Genomic DNA, 27,121 nt, shown 5'->3' with positions numbered 1-27,121 from the left:
GAGAGAGACTGGGGAAGACTTGGGAGAGTGACTAGGGGAGACTTGGGAGAGAGACTGGGGAAGACTTGGGAGAGTGACTGGGGGAGACTTGGGAGAGAGACTGGGGAAGACTTGGGAGAGAGACTGGGGGAGACTTGGGAGAGAGACTGGGGGAGACTTGGGAGAGAGACTGGGGGAGACTTGGGAGAGAGACTGGGGGAGACTTGGGAGAGAGACTGGGGAAGACTTGGGAGAGAGACTGGGGGAGACTTGGGAGAGAGACTGGGGAGACTTGGGAGAGAGACTGGGGGAGACTTGGTAGAGACTGAGGGAGACTTGGGAGAGAGACTGGGGGAGACTTGGTAGAGACTGAGGGAGACTTGGGAAATAGACTGGGGGAGACTTGGGAGAGAGACTGGGGGAGACTTGGGAGAGAGACTCGGGGAAACTTGGGAGAGACTGGGGGAGACTTGACTGGGGGAGACTTGGGAGAGAGACTGGGGTGACTTGGGAGAGAGACTGGGGGAGACTTGGTAGAGACTGAGGGAGACTTGGGAGAGAGACTGGGGGAGACTTGGTAGAGACTGAGGGAGACTTGGGAAATAGACTGGGGGAGACTTGGGAGAGAGGTTGGGGGAGACTTGGGAGAGCGACTGGGGGAGACTTGGGAGAGAGACTCGGGGAAACTTGGGAGAGAGAATGGGGGAGACTTGGGAGAGACACTGGGGGAGACTTGGGAGAGAGACTGGGGGAGACTTGGGAGATAGACTGGGGGAGACTTGGGAGAGAGAATGGGGGAGACTTGGGAGAGAGACTAGGGGAGACTTGGGAGAGAGACTGGGGAAGACTTGGGAGAAAGACTGGGGGAGACTTGGGAGAGATACTGGGGGAGACTTGGGAGAGAGACTGGGGGAGACTTGGTAGAAAGACTGGGGGAGACTTGGGAGAGAGACTGGGGGAGACTTGGGAGAGTGACTGGGGGAGACTTGGGAGAGAGACTGGGGGAGACTTGGTAGAGACTGAGGGAGACTTGGGAGGGAGACTTGGGAGAGAGACTGGGGGAGACTTGGTAGAGACTGAGGGAGACTTGGGAAAGAGACTGGGGGAGACTTGGGAGAGAGACTGGGGGAGATTTGGGAGAGCGACTGGGGGAGATTCGGGAGAGAGACTAGGGGAGACTTGGGAGAGAGACTGGGGGAGACTTGGGAGAGAGACTGGGGGAGATTTGGGAGAGCGACTGGGGGAGACTTAGGAGAGAGACTGGGGGAGACTTGGGAGAGAGACTAGGGGAGACTTGGGAGAGAGACTGGGGGAGACTTGGGAGAGCGACTGGGGGAGATTTGGGAGAGAGACTGGGGGAGACTTGGGAGAGAGACTGGGGGAGATTTGGGAGAGATACTAGGGGAGACTTGGGAGAGAGACTGGGGGAGACTTGGGAGATAGACTAGGGGAGACTTGGGAGAGAGACTAGGGGAGACTTGGGAGAGAGACTGGGGGAGACTTGGGAGAGAGACTGGGGGAGACTTGGGAGAGAGACTGGGGGAGACTTGGGAGAGAGACTGGGGGAGATTTGGGATAGAGACTAGGGGAGACTTGGGAGAGAGACTTGTGGAGACTTGGGAGAGAGACTGGGGGAGATTTGGGAGAGAGACTGGGGGAGATTCGGGAGAGAGACTAGGGGAGACTTGGGAAAGAGACTGGGGGAGACTTGAGAGAGAGACTTGTGGAGACTTGGGAGAGAGACTGGGGGAGACTTGGGAGAGAGACTGGGGGAGACTTGGGAGAGAGACTGGGGGAGTCTTGGGAGATAGACTTGTGGAGACTTGGGAGAGAGACTGGGATAGATAGACAGGTGGGAAGTAGCCTGACTGCCAGTCTGTTTGTGTTATCATGCCCAGCTCCCTGTGTCTCATTGACATTTTGGCTTGAACAGCAATGGAGTTGGAAAGAGCACAAACATATCTGGGACCAGGCTATATGGGAAGGCTAATCTGATACAAATAGGATACAAGTGACATTTGTAAGATATGAAGGATACATCTCCACGATGTCATTGGAAAACAGTATGATAGGTAGGAAACTGGAAGGACATAGGGGAGAGGGGGAAGCATCTGGGGAAGACGAGGATAGAGGGGAGAGGGACAGACATCTGACTTGAAGAATAGAGGGGAGAGGGGGAGACAACTGACTAGAAGGATAGAGGGGAGAGGGGGAGACAACTGACTGGAAGGATATAGGGGAGAGGGGAGACAACTGACTGGAGGGATATCAGGGGAGAGGGGAGACAACTGACTGGAGGGATATCAGGGGAGAGGGGAGACAACTGACTGGAGGGATATCAGGGGATAGGGGAGACAACTGACTGGAGGGATAGAGGGGAGAGGGGAGACAACTGACTGGAGGGATAGAGGGGAGAGGGGAGACAACTGACTGGAGGGATATCAGGGGAGAGGGGAGACAACTGACTGGAGGGATAGAGGGGAGAGGGGAGACAACTGACTGGAGGGATAGAGGGGAGAGGGGAGACAACTGACTGGAGGGATAGAGGGGAGAGGGGAGACAACTGACTGGAGGGATATCAGGGGAGAGGGGAGACAACTGACTGGAGGGATATCAGGGGAGAGGGGAGAAAACTGACTGGAGGGATAGAGGGGAGAGGGGAGACAACTGACTGGAGGGATAGAGGGGAGAGGGGAGACAACTGACTGGAGGGATAGAGGGGAGAGGGGAGACAACTGACTGGAGGGATATCAGGGGAGAGGGGAGACAACTGACTGGAGGGATAGAGGGGAGAGGGGAGACAACTGACTGGAGGGATAGAGGGGAGAGGGGAGACAACTGACTGGAGGGATAGAGGGGAGAACTGACTGGAAGGATAGAGGGGAGAGGGGAGACAACTGACTGGAGGGATAGAGGGGAGAGGGGAGACAACTGACTGGAGGGATAGAGGGGAGAACTGACTGGAGGGATAGAGGGGGAGACAACTGACTGGAGGGATAGAGGGGAGAGGGGGACAACTGACTGGAGGGATAGAGGGGAGAGGGGAGACAACTGACTGGAGGGATAGAGGGGAGAACTGACTGGAAGGATAGAGGGGAGAGGGGAGACAACTGACTGGAGGGATAGAGGGGAGAGGGGAGACAACTGACTGGAGGGATAGAGGGGAGAGGGGAGACAACTGACTGGAGGGATAGAGGGGAGAGGGGGACAACTGACTGGAGGGATAGAGGGGAGAGGGGGACAACTGACTGGAGGGATAGAGGGGAGAGGGGAGACAACTGACTGGAGGGATAGAGGGGAGAGGGGGACAACTGACTGGAGGGATAGAGGGGAGACATTTGGGGAAGACTGAGGTTGTAATAGTTGTATCATTAAGGTCACTGGAAGACGGTATGATAGGTGGGACACTGCTGACTCTTCATGTACTTGATGGCGAACTTCAACTCCGTACTCTTCTTCTCCCATTTGTGGATGGACATGAGCAGCAGCTGCTGGTCCACTTTCCGGCCCATGATGAGGAAGTTACTACCAAGGTTGTCCAGCTGAGCACACGGGCAGTTGGCTCCATTCTTTATGTACAGCGTCAACTTCTTCAAGTCCTTTTTACGCAGGACACCCATCTTGAGCACCTTCTTCTTCTTCTGGGCAGCGATGAGTTTACGGTCGCCATTCTCTTTCTTCACTTCTTTGATCTTCATCTTGATAGCTAGGGGAGAAGGGAGAGAGAGAGAGGAATGAGAGAGTGAGAAAAGTGAGAAGAGGAGAGAGTGGGAGGAGAAAGTGATTAAGAGAGAGAGAGATGGAGACAGATTTAGATAAATATTTGGATCAGTGACTTGCATTTTTATTTCAAATAAACCTCCTGAATGGTAGTTTTGCCTTTAAGATGGAATCTATGGCAGAGTAAACAAACACAACATAAATCCATGCCCTAAACAACAAGAAAACTCAGAAAAACATGCAACACATCCCTTTAGCAAATGGAATCAGCCCAACATTGGACTAAATCATTCAAAAACTATATGATAGCTACTCATGTGTTTTGTGTTGGGACCTGGACATTGCCTTGACGGCACATGCACACACACACACACACACACACACACACACACACACACACACACACACACACACACACACATGCACGCACACACGCACGCACGCACGCACGCACGCACACGCACGCACATACTTTTTATGTTATTTTTATTTAACCTTTATTTAACCAGGTAGGCTAGTTGAGAACAAGTTCTCATTTACAACTGCGACCTGGCCAAGATAAGGCAAAGCAGGACGACAAAAACAACAACACAGAGTTACACATGGGATAAACAAACTTACAGTCAATAACACAATAGAAAAATCTGTATACCTTGTGTGCAAAGGAAGTAAGGAGGTAAGGCAAAAAATAGGCCAATAGTGGCAAAGTATTTACAATTTAGCAATTAACACTGGAGTGATAGATGTGCAGATGAGGATGTGCAAGTAGAAATGCTGGTATGCAAAAGAGCAGAAAATCAAAAACAAATCTGGGGATGAGGTAGGTAGTTGGTTGGATGGGCTGTTTACAGATGAGCTGTGTACAGGGACAGTGATCGGTAAGCTGCTCTGACAGCTGATGCTGAAAGTTAGAGAGGGAGATATAAGACTCCAGCTACAGTGATTTTTGCAATTCGTTCCAGTCATTGGCAGCAGAGAACTGGAAGGAAATGTGGCCAAAGGAGGTGTTGGCTTTGGGGATGACCAGTGAAATATACCTGCTGGAGCGCGTGCTACGGGTGGGTGTTGCTAAGGTGACCAATGAGCTGAGATAAGGCGGAGCTTTACCTTTATAGATGACCTGGAGCGAGTGGGTTTAGCGACGAATATGTAGCGAGGACCAGCCAACGAGAGCATACAGGTCGCAGTGCTGGGTAGTATATGGGGCTTTGGTGACAAAACGGATGGCACTGTGATAGATTGCATCCAATTTGCTTAGAGTGATGGATGCTATTTTGTAAATGACATCGCCGAAGTCAAGGATCGGTAGGATAGTCAGTTTTCTGAGGGTATGTTTGGCAGCATGAATGAGGCTTTGTTGCGAAAAAGGAAGCCGATTCTAGATTTGATTTTGGATTGGAGATGTTTGATGTGAGTCTGGAAGGAAGGTTTACAGTCTAAACAGACATCTAGGTATTTATAGTTGTCCACATATTCTAAGTCAGACCCGTCCAGAGTAGTGATGCTGGACAGGCGGGCGGGTGCGGGCAGCGATCAGTTGAAGAGCATGCATTTCGCTTTACTAGCATTTAAGAGCAGTTGGATGCCACGGAAGGAGTGTTGTATGGCACTGAAGCTTGTTTGGAGGTTTGTTCAGGCAGTGTCCAGAGAAGGGCCAGATGTATACAGAATGGTGTCGTCTGCGTAGAGGTGGATCAGAGCATCACCAGCAGCTAGAGCGGCATCATCGATATATACACAGAAAAGAGTTGGCCCACACACACACAGACACACACACAGACACAGACGCCGACGCCAACGCCCACGCCCACGCACACGCACACGCACACGCACACATACACACATTGATCAAAGCCTAAAGGACTCAGCTGTAGGTCAAATGATTTGCCCTGTGTGCCCACACAGAGACATAAGTCATGTTCTGGGAGTGAATGGAAATTAAAGGAGAGAGAAAGAGGAGGGCACACATACACACACACACACACATACGTACACACGCACACACACACATACACACACACGCGCACACACGGACACACGCAAACATACACATACACACAAACACGGGTAGACCCCGCCCCAAGCACAGGGGTACTTTACACCTCCCCAGAGGGTCATCATTTACCCCTACACAACTAATCACTATTACCTTGGGACTGCCACAAGACTGCATCCTCTGTGTCTGTGTGTTTGTGTGTGTCTGTGTTTGTTTCAGAGAGGAATTCTCCATGTAAGCACACCCTGACAGACCAAATGAATCATGTTGAGGATGAAGGACCAACGTTGGTATCAAACGTCGTTCCCAACCACCTGGATTACTGACATGTTACTTCTGGCCTCCTTTCCTCCTGTTTTCTAATGTTTCTTACACACAGACACACACAGGGTCTTAATATGTTCAGGGGGGTATTTGTGTGGTGTGTGTCTGGGTCCCACCAGCCAGGATTTGACCTGAGACATTGTACAAAATAATGTAAGTGACAGAACTGTGTGCCCACGCAGAGACATGTCATAAGTAATGTTCAGGGAGTGAATGGAAATGAAAGGAGAGAAAAAGAGGGGGGACACACAGACAGACAGAGGCCAATAAAAAGAGAGAGAGAGAGAGAGAGAGAGAGAGAGAGCCTGTCATTTTGAGCAGAAACAGCCCTTCCTGGGGTGAGAGCTTGTCAGCCTCACTAACATGCAGGTGTTGGGTATACAGATTTACACCCAGCAGGTTTACAGCCAGGCCTCTGCAAGCAAGTCTCAGGCAAGGATAAGGATATTCATCTCATAGATGTTCAGATGATATATTCAAGCCAAGTAATTTATAAATAGGTACAAATGAATTGAAATGTTGAGGCGTTACCAGAAGTTGACACCAAGTGTGAAAATCTTGTATAATAATGCTGTCATTTCTGCTGAATATTTGCATCATTCTTGGCTCAATCAAACAATCCAAGTCTCTAAAATCTTTACCTCTGTATTCATCTCTGAATTTCACTCAACTAACCACTAGACACTCAGCTAAAAGAGTCCATACTTTGAAGTGAACGATGCTCTCCTATGCTTGCAGTGTGTGTGTGTGCTTTGATTGGCTATCTGCCTTCATACGCAATCAAATTGCATTCTGAGATAGTTATTGTGTCATGTTATTTCATGATGTTTTACTCAACTTTTCTCTTTTATTCTCCCTGGACTATACAGCGGACTATTATTCAATCTCCCAATTAAACAGATGGATAACTATCTAGATTACTATTGTCTTACCTCATGCTAGATGACAAGGGAGTGTGTGTGTGCGTGTGCGTGTGTGTGTGTGTGTGCATGTGCGTGAGTGCATGTGTGTGTGTGCGTGTGCGTGCGCGCGCGCGTGTGTGTGTGTGTGCGTGTGCGCGTGTGTGTGTGTGTGTGAGTGTGACCTCATGCTATATGACAAAGAACTGTGTGGCTGGCTGTTAGTCAGTGTTGGCTGCTACTCTGAGTGTGAAAGAGAATAAAGACAATGGATGTGTCCCAAATTGCACCCTATTAACAATATGATACACTCGTTTAAACCAGGACCCATAAGGCTCTGGTCAAACGTAGTGCACTATGTAGGGAATAGGGTTCCATTTGGGCCACATCCCTTATATTGTATTGCTCTTGGATTTGAATAATGCCAGTTCCACCATTCTTCAACCAGAAGTACCTTCTCAGTAGTGTACGTTCTGGCTGGTATCATGTTAACTTAATGTACGTTCTGGCTGGTATCATGTTAACTTAATGTACGTTCTGGCTGGTATCATGTTAACTTAATGTAAGTTATGGCTGGTATCATGTTAACTTCATGTAAGTTCTGGCTGGTATCATGTTCACTTAATGTAAGTTCTGGCTGGTATCATGTTAACTTAATGTAAGTTCTGGCTGGTATCATGTTAACTTCATGTAAGTTATGTCTGGTATCATGTTAACTTAATGTAAGTTCTGGCTGGTATCATGTTAACTTAATGTAAGTTCTGGCTGGTATCATGTTAACTTAATGTACGTTCTGGCTGGTATCATGTTAACTTAATGTAAGTTCTGGCTGGTATCATGTTAACTTAATGTACGTTCTGGCTGGTATCATGTTAACTTAATGTAAGTTCTGGCTGGTATCATGTTAACTTAATGTACGTTCTGGCTGGCATCATGTTAACTTAATGTAAGTTCTGGCTGGTATCATGTTAACTAAATGTAAGTTATGGCTAGTATCATGTTAACTTAATGTAAGTTCTTGCTGTTATCATGTTCACTTAATGTAAGTTCTTGCTGGTATCATGTTAACTTAATGTAAGTTCTGGCTGGTATCATGTTAACTTCATGTACGTTATGGCTGGTATCATGTTAACTTCATGTAAGTTATGGCTGGTATCATGTTAACTTAATGTAAGTTCTGGCTGGTATCATGTTAACTTCATGTACGTTATGGCTGGTATCATGTTAACTTAATGTAAGTTCTGGCTGGTATCATGTTAACTTAATGTAAGTTATGGCTGGTATCATGTTAACTTCATGTAAGTTCTGGCTGGTATCATGTTAACTTAATGTAAGTTCTGGCTGGTATCATGTTAACTTCATGTAAGTTCTGGCTGGTATCATGTTAACTTAATGTAAGTTCTGGCTGGTATCATGTTAACTTCATGTAAGTTCTGGCTGGTATCATGTTAACTTAATGTAAGTTCTGGCTGGTATCATGTTAACTTCATGTACGTTATGGCTGGTATCATGTTAACTTAATGTAAGTTCTGGCTGGTATCATGTTAACTTAATGTAAGTTATGGCTGGTATCATGTTAACTTCATGTAAGTTCTGGCTGGTATCATGTTAACTTAATGTAAGTTATGGCTGGTATCATGTTAACTTAATGTAAGTTATGGCTGGTATCATGTTAACTTAATGTAAGTTTTGGCTGGTATCATGTTAACTTAATGTAAGTTATGGCTGGTATCATGTTAACTTAATGTAAGTTCTGGCTGGTATCATGTTAACTTAATGTAAGTTCTGGCTGGTATCATGTTAACTTAATGTAAGTTATGGCTGGTATCATGTTAACTTAATGTAAGTTATGGCTGGTATCATGTTAACTTCATGTAAGTTCTGGCTGGTATCATGTTAACTTAATGTAAGTTATGGCTGGTATCATGTTAACTTCATGTAAGTTCTGGCTGGTATCATGTTAACTTAATGTAAGTTCTGGCTGGTATCATGTTAACTTCATGTACGTTATGGCTGGTATCATGTTAACTTCATGTAAGTTCTGGCTGGTATCATGTTAACTTAATGTAAGTTATGGCTGGTATCATGTTAACTTCATGTAAGTTCTGGCTGGTATCATGTTCACTTAATGTAAGTTCTGGCTGGTATCATGTTAACTTAATGTAAGTTATGGCTGGTATCATGTTAACTTAATGTAAGTTATGGCTGGTATCATGTTAACTTAATGTAAGTTCTTGCTGGTATCATGTTAACTTAAAGTAAGTTATGGCTGGTATCATGTTAACTTAATGTAAGTTCTGGCTGGTATCATGTTAACTTAAAGTAAGTTATGGCTGGTATCATGTTAACTTCATGTACGTTCTGGCTGGTATCATTTTAACTTCATGTAAGTTCTGGCTGGTATCATGTTAACTTAATGTAAGTTATGGCTGGTATCATGTTAACTTAATGTAAGTTCTGGCTGGTATCATGTTAACTTCATGTAAGTTATGGCTGGTATCATGTTAACTTAATGTAAGTTATGTCTGGTATCATTTTAACTTCATGTAAGTTCTGGCTGGTATCATGTTAACTTAATGTAAGTTCTGGCTGGTATCATGTTAACTTAATGTAAGTTCTGGCTGGCATCATGTAAACTTCATGTAAGTTATGTCTGGTATCATGTTAACTTAAAGTAAGTTATGGCTGGTATCATGTTAACTTAATGTAAGTTATGGCTGGTATCATGTTAACTTAATGTAAGTTCTGGCTGGTATCATGTTAACTTCATGTAAGTTATGGCTGGTATCATGTTAACTTCATGTAAGTTCTGGCTGGTATCATGTTAACTTCATGTAAGTTATGGCTGGTATCATGTTAACTTAATGTAAGTTCTGGCTGGTATCATGATAACTTAATGTAAGTTCTGGCTGGTATCATGTTAACTTAATGTACGTTCTGGCTGGTATCATGTTAACTTCATGTAAGTTATGTCTGGTATCATGTTAACTTAATGTAAGTTATGGCTGGTATCATGTTAACTTCATGTAAGTTCTGGCTGGTATCATGTTAACTTAATGTAAGTTCTGGCTGGTATCATGTTAACTTAATGTAAGTTATGGCTGGTATCATGTTAACTTAATGTAAGTTTAGGCTGGTATCATGTTCACTTAATGTAAGTTATGGCTGGTATCATGTTAACTTCATGTAAGTTCTGGCTGGTATCATGTTCACTTAATGTAAGTTCTGGCTGGTATCATGTTAACTTAATGTAAGTTAACTTAATGTACTTAATGTACGTTCTGGCTGGTATCATGTTAACCTAATGTAAGTTCTGGCTGGTATCATGTTAAATTCATGTAAGTTTTGGCTGGTATCATGTTAACTTAATGTAAGTTATGGCTGGTATCATGTTAACTTCATGTAAGTTATGGCTGGTATCATGTTAACTTAATGTAAGTTCTGGCTGGCATCATGTAAACTTCATGTAAGTTATGTCTGGTATCATGTTAACTTAATGTAAGTTATGGCTGGTATCATGTTAACTTAAAGTAAGTTATGGCTGGTATCATGTTAACTTCATGTAAGTTATGGCTGGTATCATGTTAACTTAATGTAAGTTATGTCTGGTATCATTTTAACTTCATGTAAGTTCTGGCTGGTATCATGTTAACTTAATGTAAGTTCTGGCTGGTATCATGTTAACTTAATGTAAGTTCTGGCTGGTATCATGTTAACTTAAAGTAAGTTATGGCTGGTATCATGTTAACTTCATGTACGTTCTGGCTGGTATCATGTTAACTTAATGTAAGTTATGGCTGGTATCATGTTAACTTAATGTAAGTTATGTCTGGTATCATGTTAACTTAATGTAAGTTATGTCTGGTATCATGTTAACTTCATGTAAGTTCTGGCTGGTATCATGTTAACTTAATGTAAGTTCTGGCTGGTATCATGTTAACTTAATGTAAGTTCTGGCTGGTATCATGTTAACTTCATGTAAGTTCTGGCTGGTATCATGTTAACTTCATGTAAGTTCTGGCTGGTATCATGTTAACTTCATGTAAGTTCTGGCTGGTATCATGTTAACTTAATGTAAGTTATGGCTGGTATCATGTTAACTTCATGTAAGTTCTGGCTGGTATCATGTTAACTTAAAGTAAGTTATGGCTGGTATCATGTTAACTTAATGTACGTTCTGGCTGGTATCATTTTCACTTAATGTAAGTTCTGGCTGGTATCATGTTAACTTAATGTAAGTTATGGCTGGTATCATGTTAACTTAATGTAAGTTTAGGCTGGTATCATGTTCACTTAATGTAAGTTATGGCTGGTATCATGTTAACTTCATGTAAGTTCTGGCTGGTATCATGTTCACTTAATGTAAGTTCTGGCTGGTATCATGTTAACTTAATGTAAGTTATGGCTGGTATCATGTTAACTTAATGTAAGTTATGGCTGGTATCATGTTAACTTAATGTAAGTTCTTGCTGGTATCATGTTAACTTAAAGTAAGTTATGGCTGGTATCATGTTAACTTAATGTAAGTTCTGGCTGGTATCATGTTAACTTAAAGTAAGTTATGGCTGGTATCATGTTAACTTCATGTACGTTCTGGCTGGTATCATTTTAACTTCATGTAAGTTCTGGCTGGTATCATGTTAACTTAATGTAAGTTATGGCTGGTATCATGTTAACTTAATGTAAGTTCTGGCTGGTATCATGTTAACTTCATGTAAGTTATGGCTGGTATCATGTTAACTTAATGTAAGTTATGTCTGGTATCATTTTAACTTCATGTAAGTTCTGGCTGGTATCATGTTAACTTAATGTAAGTTCTGGCTGGTATCATGTTAACTTAATGTAAGTTCTGGCTGGCATCATGTAAACTTCATGTAAGTTATGTCTGGTATCATGTTAACTTAAAGTAAGTTATGGCTGGTATCATGTTAACTTAATGTAAGTTATGGCTGGTATCATGTTAACTTAATGTAAGTTCTGGCTGGTATCATGTTAACTTCATGTAAGTTATGGCTGGTATCATGTTAACTTCATGTAAGTTCTGGCTGGTATCATGTTAACTTCATGTAAGTTATGGCTGGTATCATGTTAACTTAATGTAAGTTCTGGCTGGTATCATGATAACTTAATGTAAGTTCTGGCTGGTATCATGTTAACTTAATGTACGTTCTGGCTGGTATCATGTTAACTTCATGTAAGTTATGTCTGGTATCATGTTAACTTAATGTAAGTTATGGCTGGTATCATGTTAACTTCATGTAAGTTCTGGCTGGTATCATGTTAACTTAATGTAAGTTCTGGCTGGTATCATGTTAACTTAATGTAAGTTATGGCTGGTATCATGTTAACTTAATGTAAGTTTAGGCTGGTATCATGTTCACTTAATGTAAGTTATGGCTGGTATCATGTTAACTTCATGTAAGTTCTGGCTGGTATCATGTTCACTTAATGTAAGTTCTGGCTGGTATCATGTTAACTTAATGTAAGTTAACTTAATGTACTTAATGTACGTTCTGGCTGGTATCATGTTAACCTAATGTAAGTTCTGGCTGGTATCATGTTAAATTCATGTAAGTTTTGGCTGGTATCATGTTAACTTAATGTAAGTTATGGCTGGTATCATGTTAACTTCATGTAAGTTATGGCTGGTATCATGTTAACTTAATGTAAGTTCTGGCTGGCATCATGTAAACTTCATGTAAGTTATGTCTGGTATCATGTTAACTTAATGTAAGTTATGGCTGGTATCATGTTAACTTAAAGTAAGTTATGGCTGGTATCATGTTAACTTCATGTAAGTTCTGGCTGGTATCATGTTAACTTAATGTAAGTTCTGGCTGGTATCATGTTAACTTAATGTAAGTTATGGCTGGTATCATGTTAACTTATGGTAAGTTTAGGCTGGTATCATGTTCACTTAATGTAAGTTATGGCTGGTATCATGTTAACTTCATGTAAGTTCTGGCTGGTATCATGTTCACTTAATGTAAGTTCTGGCTGGTATCATGTTAACTTAATGTAAGTTAACTTAATGTACTTAATGTACGTTCTGGCTGGTATCATGTTAACCTAATGTAAGTTCTGGCTGGTATCATGTTAAATTCATGTAAGTTTTGGCTGGTATCATGTTAACTTAATGTAAGTTATGGCTGGTATCATGTTAACTTCATGTAAGTTATGGCTGGTATCATGTTAACTTAATGTAAGTTCTGGCTGGCATCATGTAAACTTCATGTAAGTTATGTCTGGTATCATGTTAACTTAATGTAAGTTATGGCTGGTATCATGTTAACTTAAAGTAAGTTATGGCTGGTATCATGTTAACTTCATGTAAGTTATGGCTGGTATCATGTTAACTTAATGTAAGTTATGTCTGGTATCATTTTAACTTCATGTAAGTTCTGGCTGGTATCATGTTAACTTAATGTAAGTTCTGGCTGGTATCATGTTAACTTAATGTACGTTCTGGCTGGTATCATGTTAACTTCATGTAAGTTATGGCTGGTATCATGTTAACTTAATGTAAGTTCTGGCTGGTATCAGGTTAACTTAATGTAAGTTCTGGCTGGTATCATGTTAACTTAATGTAAGTTCTGGCTGGTATCATGTTAACTTAATGTAAGTTATGGCTGGTATCATGTTAACTTAATGTAAGTTATGGCTGGTATCATGTTAACTTAATGTAAGTTCTGGCTGGTATCATGTTAACTTCATGTAAGTTATGTCTGGTATCATGTTAACTTAATGTAAGTTATGGCTGGTATCATGTTAACTTAAAGTAAGTTATGGCTGGTATCATGTTAACTTAATGTAAGTTCTGGCTGGTATCATGTTAACTTCATGTAAGTTCTGGCTGGTATCATGTTAACTTCATGTAAGTTATTGCTGGTATCATGTTAACTTAATGTAAGTTCTGGCTGGTATCATGATAACTTAATGTAAGTTCTGGCTGGTATCATGTTAACTTAATGTACGTTCTGGCTGGTATCATGTTAACTTCATGTAAGTTATGTCTGGTATCATGTTAACTTAATGTAAGTTATGGCTGGTATCATGTTAACTTCATGTAAGTTCTGGCTGGTATCATGTTAACTTAATGTAAGTTCTGGCTGGTATCATGTTAACTTAATGTAAGTTATGGCTGGTATCATGTTAACTTAATGTACGTTTAGGCTGGTATCATGTTCACTTAATGTAAGTTATGGCTGGTATCATGTTAACTTCATGTAAGTTCTGGCTGGTATCATGTTCACTTAATGTAAGTTCTGGCTGGTATCATGTTAACTTAATGTAAGTTATGGCTGGTATCATGTTAACTTAATGTAAGTTATGGCTGGTATCATGTTAACTTAATGTAAGTTCTTGCTGGTATCATGTTAACTTAAAGTAAGTTATGGCTGGTATCATGTTAACTTAATGTAAGTTCTGGCTGGTATCATGTTAACTTAAAGTAAGTTATGGCTGGTATCATGTTAACTTCATGTACGTTCTGGCTGGTATCATTTTAACTTCATGTAAGTTCTGGCTGGTATCATGTTAACTTAATGTAAGTTATGGCTGGTATCATGTTAACTTAATGTAAGTTCTGGCTGGTATCATGTTAACTTCATGTAAGTTATGGCTGGTATCATGTTAACTTAATGTACGTTCTGGCTGGTATCATTTTAACTTCATGTAAGTTCTGGCTGGTATCATGTTAACTTAATGTAAGTTATGGCTGGTATCATGTTAACTTAATGTAAGTTCTGGCTGGTATCATGTTAACTTCATGTAAGTTATGGCTGGTATCATGTTAACTTAATGTAAGTTATGTCTGGTATCATTTTAACTTCATGTAAGTTCTGGCTGGTATCATGTTAACTTAATGTAAGTTCTGGCTGGTATCATGTTAACTTAATGTACGTTCTGGCTGGTATCATGTTAACTTCATGTAAGTTATGGCTGGTATCATGTTAACTTAATGTAAGTTCTGGCTGGTATCAGGTTAACTTAATGTAAGTTCTGGCTGGTATCATGTTAACTTAATGTAAGTTATGGCTGGTATCATGTTAACTTAATGTAAGTTATGGCTGGTATCATGTTAACTTAAAGTAAGTTAGGGCTGGTATCATGTTAACTTCATGTACGTTCTGGCTGGTATCATTTTAACTTCATGTAAGTTCTGGCTGGTATCATGTTAACTTAATGTAAGTTATGGCTGGTATCATGTTAACTTAATGTAAGTTCTGGCTGGTATCATGTTAACTTAATGTAAGTTCTGGCTGGTATCATGTTAACTTAATGTAAGTTATGGCTGGTATCATGTTAACTTAATGTAAGTTTAGGCTGGTATCATGTTCACTTAATGTAAGTTCTGGCTGGTATCATGTTAACTTCATGTAAGTTCTGGTTGGTATCATGTTCACTTAATGTAAGTTCTGGCTGGTATCATGTTAACTTAATGTAAGTTATGGCTGGTATCATGTTAACTTAATGTAAGTTATGGCTGGTATCATGTTAACTTAAAGTAAGTTAGGGCTGGTATCATGTTAACTTCATGTACGTTCTGGCTGGTATCATTTTAACTTCATGTAAGTTCTGGCTGGTATCATGTTAACTTAATGTAAGTTCTGGCTGGTATCATGTTAACTTAATGTAAGTTATGGCTGGTATCATGTTAACTTCATGTAAGTTCTGGCTGGTATCATGTTAACTTAATGTACGTTCTGGCTGGTATCATGTTAACTTCATGTAAGTTATGGCTGGTATCATGTTAACTTAATGTAAGTTCTGGCTGGTATCAGGTTAACTTAATGTAAGTTCTGGCTGGTATCATGTTAACTTAATGTAAGTTATGGCTGGTATCATGTTAACTTCATGTAAGTTCTGGCTGGTATCATGTTAACTTAATGTAAGTTATGGCTGGTATCATGTTAACTTAATGTAAGTTCTGGATGGTATCATGTTAACTTAATGTAAGTTCTGGCTGCTATCATGTTAACTTAATGTAAGTTCTGGCTGGTATCATGTTAACTTAATGTAAGTTATGGCTGGTATCATGTTAACTTCATGTAAGTTCTGGCTGGTATCATGTTAACTTAATGTAAGTTCTGGCTGGTATCATATTAACTTAATGTAAGTTATGGCTGGTATCATGTTAACTTCATGTAAGTTCTGGCTGGTATCATGTTAACTTAATGTAAGTTCTGTCTGGTATCATGTTAACTTAATGTAAGTTATGGCTGGTATCATGTTAACTTAATGTAAGTTCTGGCTGGTATCATGTTAACTTAATGTAAGTTATGGCTGGTATCATGTTAACTTCATGTAAGTTCTGGCTGGTATCATGTTAACTTAATGTAAGTTATGGCTGGTATCATGTTAACTTAATGTAAGTTCTGGATGGTATCATGTTAACTTAATGTAAGTTCTGGCTGCTATCATGTTAACTTAATGTAAGTTCTGGCTGGTATCATGTTAACTTAATGTAAGTTATGGCTGGTATCATGTTAACTTCATGTACGTTCTGGCTGGTATCATGTTAACTTCATGTAAGTTATGGCTGGTATCATGTTAACTTAATGTAAGTTCTGGCTGGTATCAGGTTAACTTAATGTAAGTTCTGGCTGGTATCATGTTAACTTAATGTAAGTTCTGGCTGGTATCATGTTAACTTAATGTAAGTTATGGCTGGTATCATGTTAACTTCATGTAAGTTCTGGCTGGTATCATGTTAACTTCATGTAAGTTCTGGCTGGTATCATGTTAACTTCATGTAAGTTATTGCTGGTATCATGTTAACTTAATGTAAGTTCTGGCTGGTATCATGATAACTTAATGTAAGTTCTGGCTGGTATCATGTTAACTTAATGTACGTTCTGGCTGGTATCATGTTAACTTCATGTAAGTTATGTCTGGTATCATGTTAACTTAATGTAAGTTATGGCTGGTATCATGTTAACTTCATGTAAGTTCTGGCTGGTATCATGTTAACTTAATGTAAGTTCTGGCTGGTATCATGTTAACTTAATGTAAGTTATGGCTGGTATCATGTTAACTTAATGTACGTTTAGGCTGGTATCATGTTCACTTAATGTAAGTTATGGCTGGTATCATGTTAACTTCATGTAAGTTCTGGCTGGTATCATGTTCACTTAATGTAAGTTCTGGCTGGTATCATGTTAACTTAATGTAAGTTATGGCTGGTATCATGTTAACTTAATGTAAGTTATGGCTGGTATCATGTTAACTTAATGTAAGTTCTTGCTGGTATCATGTTAACTTAAAGTAAGTTATGGCTGGTATCATGTTAACTTAATGTAAGTTCTGGCTGGTATCATGTTAACTTAAAGTAAGTTATGGCTGGTATCATGTTAACTTCATGTACGTTCTGGCTGGTATCATTTTAACTTCATGTAAGTTCTGGCTGGTATCATGTTAACTTAATGTAAGTTATGGCTGGTATCATGTTAACTTAATGTAAGTTCTGGCTGGTATCATGTTAACTTCATGTAAGTTATGGCTGGTATCATGTTAACTTAATGTACGTTCTGGCTGGTATCATTTTAACTTCATGTAAGTTATGGCTGGTATCATGTTAACTTCATGTACGTTCTGGCTGGTATCATTTTAACTTCATGTAAGTTCTGGCTGGTATCATGTTAACTTAATGTAAGTTATGGCTGGTATCATGTTAACTTAATGTAAGTTCTGGCTGGTATCATGTTAACTTCATGTAAGTTATGGCTGGTATCATGTTAACTTAATGTAAGTTATGTCTGGTATCATTTTAACTTCATGTAAGTTCTGGCTGGTATCATGTTAACTTAATGTAAGTTCTGGCTGGTATCATGTTAACTTAATGTACGTTCTGGCTGGTATCATGTTAACTTCATGTAAGTTATGGCTGGTATCATGTTAACTTAATGTAAGTTCTGGCTGGTATCAGGTTAACTTAATGTAAGTTCTGGCTGGTATCATGTTAACTTAATGTAAGTTATGGCTGGTATCATGTTAACTTAATGTAAGTTATGGCTGGTATCATGTTAACTTAAAGTAAGTTAGGGCTGGTATCATGTTAACTTCATGTACGTTCTGGCTGGTATCATTTTAACTTCATGTAAGTTCTGGCTGGTATCATGTTAACTTAATGTAAGTTATGGCTGGTATCATGTTAACTTAATGTAAGTTCTGGCTGGTATCATGTTAACTTAATGTAAGTTCTGGCTGGTATCATGTTAACTTAATGTAAGTTATGGCTGGTATCATGTTAACTTAATGTAAGTTTAGGCTGGTATCATGTTCACTTAATGTAAGTTCTGGCTGGTATCATGTTAACTTCATGTAAGTTCTGGCTGGTATCATGTTCACTTAATGTAAGTTCTGGCTGGTATCATGTTAACTTAATGTAAGTTATGGCTGGTATCATGTTAACTTAATGTAAGTTATGGCTGGTATCATGTTAACTTAAAGTAAGTTAGGGCTGGTATCATGTTAACTTCATGTACGTTCTGGCTGGTATCATTTTAACTTCATGTAAGTTCTGGCTGGTATCATGTTAACTTAATGTAAGTTCTGGCTGGTATCATGTTAACTTAATGTAAGTTATGGCTGGTATCATGTTAACTTCATGTAAGTTCTGGCTGGTATCATGTTAACTTAATGTACGTTCTGGCTGGTATCATGTTAACTTCATGTAAGTTATGGCTGGTATCATGTTAACTTAATGTAAGTTCTGGCTGGTATCAGGTTAACTTAATGTAAGTTCTGGCTGGTATCATGTTAACTTAATGTAAGTTATGGCTGGTATCATGTTAACTTCATGTAAGTTCTGGCTGGTATCATGTTAACTTAATGTAAGTTATGGCTGGTATCATGTTAACTTAATGTAAGTTCTGGATGGTATCATGTTAACTTAATGTAAGTTCTGGCTGCTATCATGTTAACTTAATGTAAGTTCTGGCTGGTATCATGTTAACTTAATGTAAGTTATGGCTGGTATCATGTTAACTTCATGTAAGTTCTGGCTGGTATCATGTTAACTTAATGTAAGTTCTGGCTGGTATCATATTAACTTAATGTAAGTTATGGCTGGTATCATGTTAACTTCATGTAAGTTCTGGCTGGTATCATGTTAACTTAATGTAAGTTCTGTCTGGTATCATGTTAACTTAATGTAAGTTATGGCTGGTATCATGTTAACTTAATGTAAGTTCTGGCTGGTATCATGTTAACTTAATGTAAGTTATGGCTGGTATCATGTTAACTTCATGTAAGTTCTGGCTGGTATCATGTTAACTTAATGTAAGTTATGGCTGGTATCATGTTAACTTAATGTAAGTTCTGGATGGTATCATGTTAACTTAATGTAAGTTCTGGCTGCTATCATGTTAACTTAATGTAAGTTCTGGCTGGTATCATGTTAACTTAATGTAAGTTATGGCTGGTATCATGTTAACTTCATGTACGTTCTGGCTGGTATCATGTTAACTTCATGTAAGTTATGGCTGGTATCATGTTAACTTAATGTAAGTTCTGGCTGGTATCAGGTTAACTTAATGTAAGTTCTGGCTGGTATCATGTTAACTTAATGTAAGTTCTGGCTGGTATCATGTTAACTTAATGTAAGTTATGGCTGGTATCATGTTAACTTCATGTAAGTTCTGGCTGGTATCATGTTAACTTAATGTAAGTTATGGCTGGTATCATGTTAACTTAATGTAAGTTCTGGCTGGTATCATGTTAACTTAATGTAAGTTCTGGCTGCTATCATGTTAACTTAATGTAAGTTCTGGCTGGTATCATGTTAACTTAATGTAAGTTATGGCTGGTATCATGTTAACTTCATGTATGTTCTGGCTGGTATCATGTTAACTTAATGTAAGTTATGGCTGGTATCATGTTAACTTAAAGTAAGTTCTGGCTGGTATCATGTTAACTTAATGTAAGTTCTGGCTGGTATCATGTTAACTTAAAGTAAGTTATGGCTGGTATCATGTTAACTTCATGTACGTTCTGGCTGGTATCATGTTAACTTCATGTAAGTTCTGGCTGGAATCATGTTAACTTAATGTAAGTTATGGCTGGTATCATGTTAACTTCATGTACGTTCTGGCTGGTATCATGTTAACTTAATGTAAGTTCTGGCTGGTATCATGTTAACTTAATGTAAGTTCTGGCTGGTATCATGTTAACTTAATGTAAGTTATGGCTGGTATCATGTTAACTTAATGTAATTTCTGGCTGGTATCATGTTAACTTAATGTACGTTCTGGCTGGTATCATGTTAACTTAATGTAAGTTCTGGCTGGTATCATGTTAACTTAATGTAAGTTATGGCTGGTATCATGTTAACTTCATGTAAGTTCTTGCTGGTATCATGTTAACTTAATGTAAGTTATGGCTGGTATCATGTTAACTTAATGTAAGTTCTGGCTGGTATCATGTTAACTTAATGTAAGTTCTGGCTGCTATCATGTTAACTTAATGTAAGTTCTGGCTGGTATCATGTTAACTTAATGTAAGTTATGGCTGGTATCATGTTAACTTCATGTAAGTTATGGCTGGTATCATGTTAACTTAATGTAAGTTATGGCTGGTATCATGTTAACTTAATGTAAGTTATGGCTGGTATCATGTTAACTTCATGTAAGTTCTGGCTGGTATCATGTTAACTTCATGTAAGTTATGTCTGGTATCATGTTAACTTCATGTAAGTTCTGGCTGGTATCATGTTAACTTCATGTAAGTTATGTCTGGTATCATGTTAACTTAATGTAAGTTATGGCTGGTATCATGTTAACTTCATGTAAGTTCTGGCTGGTATCATGTTAACTTAATGTAAGTTCTGGCTGGTATCATGTTAACTTAATGTAAGTTATGGCTGGTATCATGTTAACTTAATGTACGTTTAGGCTGGTATCATGTTCACTTAATGTAAGTTATGGCTGGTATCATGTTAACTTCATGTAAGTTCTGGCTGGTATCATGTTCACTTAATGTAAGTTCTGGCTGGTATCATGTTAACTTAATGTAAGTTATGGCTGGTATCATGTTAACTTAATGTAAGTTATGGCTGGTATCATGTTAACTTAATGTAAGTTCTTGCTGGTATCATGTTAACTTAAAGTAAGTTATGGCTGGTATCATGTTAACTTAATGTAAGTTCTGGCTGGTATCATGTTAACTTAAAGTAAGTTATGGCTGGTATCATGTTAACTTCATGTACGTTCTGGCTGGTATCATTTTAACTTCATGTAAGTTCTGGCTGGTATCATGTTAACTTAATGTAAGTTATGGCTGGTATCATGTTAACTTAATGTAAGTTCTGGCTGGTATCATGTTAACTTCATGTAAGTTATGGCTGGTATCATGTTAACTTAATGTACGTTCTGGCTGGTATCATTTTAACTTCATGTAAGTTATGGCTGGTATCATGTTAACTTCATGTACGTTCTGGCTGGTATCATTTTAACTTCATGTAAGTTCTGGCTGGTATCATGTTAACTTAATGTAAGTTATGGCTGGTATCATGTTAACTTAATGTAAGTTCTGGCTGGTATCATGTTAACTTCATGTAAGTTATGGCTGGTATCATGTTAACTTAATGTAAGTTATGTCTGGTATCATTTTAACTTCATGTAAGTTCTGGCTGGTATCATGTTAACTTAATGTAAGTTCTGGCTGGTATCATGTTAACTTAATGTACGTTCTGGCTGGTATCATGTTAACTTCATGTAAGTTATGGCTGGTATCATGTTAACTTAATGTAAGTTCTGGCTGGTATCAGGTTAACTTAATGTAAGTTCTGGCTGGTATCATGTTAACTTAATGTAAGTTATGGCTGGTATCATGTTAACTTAATGTAAGTTATGGCTGGTATCATGTTAACTTAAAGTAAGTTAGGGCTGGTATCATGTTAACTTCATGTACGTTCTGGCTGGTATCATTTTAACTTCATGTAAGTTCTGGCTGGTATCATGTTAACTTAATGTAAGTTATGGCTGGTATCATGTTAACTTAATGTAAGTTCTGGCTGGTATCATGTTAACTTAATGTAAGTTCTGGCTGGTATCATGTTAACTTAATGTAAGTTATGGCTGGTATCATGTTAACTTAATGTAAGTTTAGGCTGGTATCATGTTCACTTAATGTAAGTTCTGGCTGGTATCATGTTAACTTCATGTAAGTTCTGGCTGGTATCATGTTCACTTAATGTAAGTTCTGGCTGGTATCATGTTAACTTAATGTAAGTTATGGCTGGTATCATGTTAACTTAATGTAAGTTATGGCTGGTATCATGTTAACTTAAAGTAAGTTAGGGCTGGTATCATGTTAACTTCATGTACGTTCTGGCTGGTATCATTTTAACTTCATGTAAGTTCTGGCTGGTATCATGTTAACTTAATGTAAGTTCTGGCTGGTATCATGTTAACTTAATGTAAGTTATGGCTGGTATCATGTTAACTTCATGTAAGTTCTGGCTGGTATCATGTTAACTTAATGTACGTTCTGGCTGGTATCATGTTAACTTCATGTAAGTTATGGCTGGTATCATGTTAACTTAATGTAAGTTCTGGCTGGTATCAGGTTAACTTAATGTAAGTTCTGGCTGGTATCATGTTAACTTAATGTAAGTTATGGCTGGTATCATGTTAACTTCATGTAAGTTCTGGCTGGTATCATGTTAACTTAATGTAAGTTATGGCTGGTATCATGTTAACTTAATGTAAGTTCTGGATGGTATCATGTTAACTTAATGTAAGTTCTGGCTGCTATCATGTTAACTTAATGTAAGTTCTGGCTGGTATCATGTTAACTTAATGTAAGTTATGGCTGGTATCATGTTAACTTCATGTAAGTTCTGGCTGGTATCATGTTAACTTAATGTAAGTTCTGGCTGGTATCATATTAACTTAATGTAAGTTATGGCTGGTATCATGTTAACTTCATGTAAGTTCTGGCTGGTATCATGTTAACTTAATGTAAGTTCTGTCTGGTATCATGTTAACTTAATGTAAGTTATGGCTGGTATCATGTTAACTTAATGTAAGTTCTGGCTGGTATCATGTTAACTTAATGTAAGTTATGGCTGGTATCATGTTAACTTCATGTAAGTTCTGGCTGGTATCATGTTAACTTAATGTAAGTTATGGCTGGTATCATGTTAACTTAATGTAAGTTCTGGATGGTATCATGTTAACTTAATGTAAGTTCTGGCTGCTATCATGTTAACTTAATGTAAGTTCTGGCTGGTATCATGTTAACTTAATGTAAGTTATGGCTGGTATCATGTTAACTTCATGTACGTTCTGGCTGGTATCATGTTAACTTCATGTAAGTTATGGCTGGTATCATGTTAACTTAATGTAAGTTCTGGCTGGTATCAGGTTAACTTAATGTAAGTTCTGGCTGGTATCATGTTAACTTAATGTAAGTTCTGGCTGGTATCATGTTAACTTAATGTAAGTTATGGCTGGTATCATGTTAACTTCATGTAAGTTCTGGCTGGTATCATGTTAACTTAATGTAAGTTATGGCTGGTATCATGTTAACTTAATGTAAGTTCTGGCTGGTATCATGTTAACTTAATGTAAGTTCTGGCTGCTATCATGTTAACTTAATGTAAGTTCTGGCTGGTATCATGTTAACTTAATGTAAGTTATGGCTGGTATCATGTTAACTTCATGTATGTTCTGGCTGGTATCATGTTAACTTAATGTAAGTTATGGCTGGTATCATGTTAACTTAAAGTAAGTTCTGGCTGGTATCATGTTAACTTAATGTAAGTTCTGGCTGGTATCATGTTAACTTAAAGTAAGTTATGGCTGGTATCATGTTAACTTCATGTACGTTCTGGCTGGTATCATGTTAACTTCATGTAAGTTCTGGCTGGAATCATGTTAACTTAATGTAAGTTATGGCTGGTATCATGTTAACTTCATGTACGTTCTGGCTGGTATCATGTTAACTTAATGTAAGTTCTGGCTGGTATCATGTTAACTTAATGTAAGTTCTGGCTGGTATCATGTTAACTTAATGTAAGTTATGGCTGGTATCATGTTAACTTAATGTAATTTCTGGCTGGTATCATGTTAACTTAATGTACGTTCTGGCTGGTATCATGTTAACTTAATGTAAGTTCTGGCTGGTATCATGTTAACTTAATGTAAGTTATGGCTGGTATCATGTTAACTTCATGTAAGTTCTTGCTGGTATCATGTTAACTTAATGTAAGTTATGGCTGGTATCATGTTAACTTAATGTAAGTTCTGGCTGGTATCATGTTAACTTAATGTAAGTTCTGGCTGCTATCATGTTAACTTAATGTAAGTTCTGGCTGGTATCATGTTAACTTAATGTAAGTTATGGCTGGTATCATGTTAACTTCATGTAAGTTATGGCTGGTATCATGTTAACTTAATGTAAGTTATGGCTGGTATCATGTTAACTTAATGTAAGTTATGGCTGGTATCATGTTAACTTCATGTAAGTTCTGGCTGGTATCATGTTAACTTCATGTAAGTTATGTCTGGTATCATGTTAACTTCATGTAAGTTCTGGCTGGTATCATGTTAACTTCATGTAAGTTATGTCTGGTATCATGTTAACTTAAAGTAAGTTATGGCTGGTATCATGTTAACTTAATGTAAGTTCTGGCTGGTATCATGTTAACTTAAAGTAAGTTATGGCTGGTATCATGTTAACTTCATGTACGTTCTGGCTGGGATCATGTTAACTTAATGTAAGTTCTGGCTGGTATCATGTTAACTTCATGTAAGTTATGGCTGGTATCATGTTAACTTCATGTAAGTTATGGCTGGTATCATTTTAACTTCATGTAAGTTCTGGCTGGTATCATATTAACTTAATGTAAGTTATGGCTGGTATCATGTTAACTTCATGTAAGTTCTGGCTGGTATCATGTTAACTTAATGTAAGTTATGGCTGGTATCATGTTAACTTCATGTAAGTTCTGGCTGGTATCATGTTAACTTAACTTAAGTTATGGCTGGTATCATGTTAACTTCATGTAAGTTATGGCTGGTATCATGTTAACTTCATGTAAGTTATGGCTGGTATCATGTTAACTTCATGTATGTTCTGGCTGGTATCATGTTAACTTATTGTAAGTTATGGCTGGTACCATGTTAACTTCATGTACGTTATGTCTGGTATCATGTTAACTTAATGTAAGTTATGTCTGGTATCATGTTAACTTAATGTAAGTTCTGGCTGGTATCATGTTAACTTCATGTAAGTTCTGGCTGGTATCATGTTAACTTAATGTAAGTTATGTCTGGTATCATGTTAACTTCATGTAAGTTCTGGCTGGTATCATGTTAACTTCATGTAAGTTCTGGCTGGTATCATGTCAACTTAATATAAGTTATGTCTGGTATCATTTTAACTTCATGTAATTTCTGGCTGGTATCATGTTAACTTCATGTAAGTTCTGGCTGGTATCATGTTAACATCATGTAAGTTATGTCTGGTATCATGTTAACTTCATGTACGTTATGGCTGGTATCATGTTAACTTAATGTAAGTTATGGCTGGTATCATGTTAACTTAATGTAAGTTATGGCTGGTATCATGTTAACTTCATGTAAGTTATGGCTGGTATCATGTTAACTTCATGTACGTTATGGCTGGTATCATGTTAACTGGTGATAAAAGGTCATCAAATATATATTGGATATATATTGGTTAATATCTTACATTTTGGGGTAAGTTTGACTGTGTTTGAACCTCTAACAGATAACAGTATTCTACGTGATCAAATGTACAAAAAAAGGAAAGACTGGTAGAATTGTGTTGCTACACTATGCTATTATGGAAAAGGATTGCCATTAGGGATGTGGACAGCTTGGTCAATATCCATGATTATCATAATAATTCAATGGATAGTTTTACACAATCCTCCAAAGACTGGCTGAGGCTTTTCTCTAAACTTACACCCACACAACATGATTTCTACACACTACAGCCAATCCAGAACATGATAAACTCTGAAGACTCTGGCAACGTTCGAGTGAGTGTTAAATGTAGACGCTTTTCAGAGTTATAGTCTTACAGGGACCAGCTAAAAGACTTGGCGAACAGAGGACATTCAACTCAGTGTGTCCTGCTGGGACCATAATTACATTCAGGAGACAAGAGACGGAGACCTTACCTTAATGTTGTATGGACGTTATTATCGGGACATTGCCTGAACTGTACCATTCAAAACATGAACTGCACCATTCAAAACATGAACTGTAACATTCAAAACACAACATGGCACAAAATGAGTAAATATTTACATTGAATTGTTCCAAAATGCACTTAAACTGAGCTTGAACACAGCCTGCTAACTGGACTTCCTAACACAGGACATATTGTTGTCATTCTATCAGAGTATGTATCCCATATTGTAATGGAATCATTATCATGGTTCTCCTCACCAGTTACATGTGGTGGTGATGTGGCGGTTAGCCGATGTAGTCCTTAACAATTTCTGCTTGTCTATGTGTGAGGGAGTCTATATATCTGTGTGTGTTTGTGTCTCTGTGCATGCTTGCATGCATGCGTGTGAGAGTTTGTGTGTGTGTGTGAGAGAGTGTGTGATGGAAAGTTTGTGTGTGTGTGTGAGGAGTACTGTTGTATTGTGGCTGTGAGCCCTCAACATTGTGTTTCTCATTACTGTCATCGTCTCTGGAGTGAGATTTGTGTGTGTGTGTGTGTGTGTGTGTGTGTGTCTGTTAGTGTGTGTCTGTTAGTGTGTGAGAAGACAATCTACTGTATGGAGTCAAACTAGAACCATGGTCTCATTTAACTACACACATCACAAGGCTGCTCCCAGAAACTGACTGGCTCTGTCACATGTTTGAGTGTGCGTGTGTGCGTGTGCGTGTGCGTGCATGCGTGCGTGCGTGCGTGTGTGTGTGTGTGTATAGCACTTACCAAAGTCGCTGGCACAGTAATGCTCCATGATGTTGTCAGCTTTCAGTTGGTTATCACACGGAGGACAGACTTTAGATGCTGGGGAGAAAGAGAGAGAGAGAGGAGAATGATTGATATTGTAGAAAAGTCAGAGTACAGTCCCACCTGAGTTTTGAGCCTTGGACCTACGGACCGTCAACCCAACACCTCAGCTGTTACACCAAGGATCCGAAGCTCTTGACAATGATGGTAGGTGTTGGGTTTAGGAGCCTACAATACATGTCATAATTGTAGCCAGGTT

At 38.9% G+C, this 27,121-nt stretch overlaps 1 protein-coding gene across 1 annotated transcript in view; it reads right to left on the bottom strand.

Moving 5' to 3' along the window:
- Positions 1–457: 457 nt before the first annotated feature.
- The window catches only part of LOC139571505 (secreted frizzled-related protein 5-like), an 80,372-nt gene continuing 53,708 nt past the window's right edge, over positions 458–27,121 (bottom strand). The window contains exons 2-3 of the mRNA XM_071394441.1: positions 26,842–26,919; positions 458–3,685 (exon numbers count right to left, since the gene is read on the bottom strand). Coding sequence (XP_071250542.1) covers positions 3,357–3,685; positions 26,842–26,919 — 407 coding nt within the window. The 3' untranslated portion in view covers positions 458–3,356. The remainder of the gene's footprint in view (positions 3,686–26,841; positions 26,920–27,121) is intronic.

Source organism: Salvelinus alpinus, chromosome 3 (assembly GCF_045679555.1).
Source record: "Salvelinus alpinus chromosome 3, SLU_Salpinus.1, whole genome shotgun sequence".
NCBI lineage: Eukaryota > Metazoa > Chordata > Actinopteri > Salmoniformes > Salmonidae > Salvelinus > Salvelinus alpinus.
Note: the sequence above shows the minus strand (reverse complement) of the source record. Positions and strands in the feature narration are given on the sequence as shown.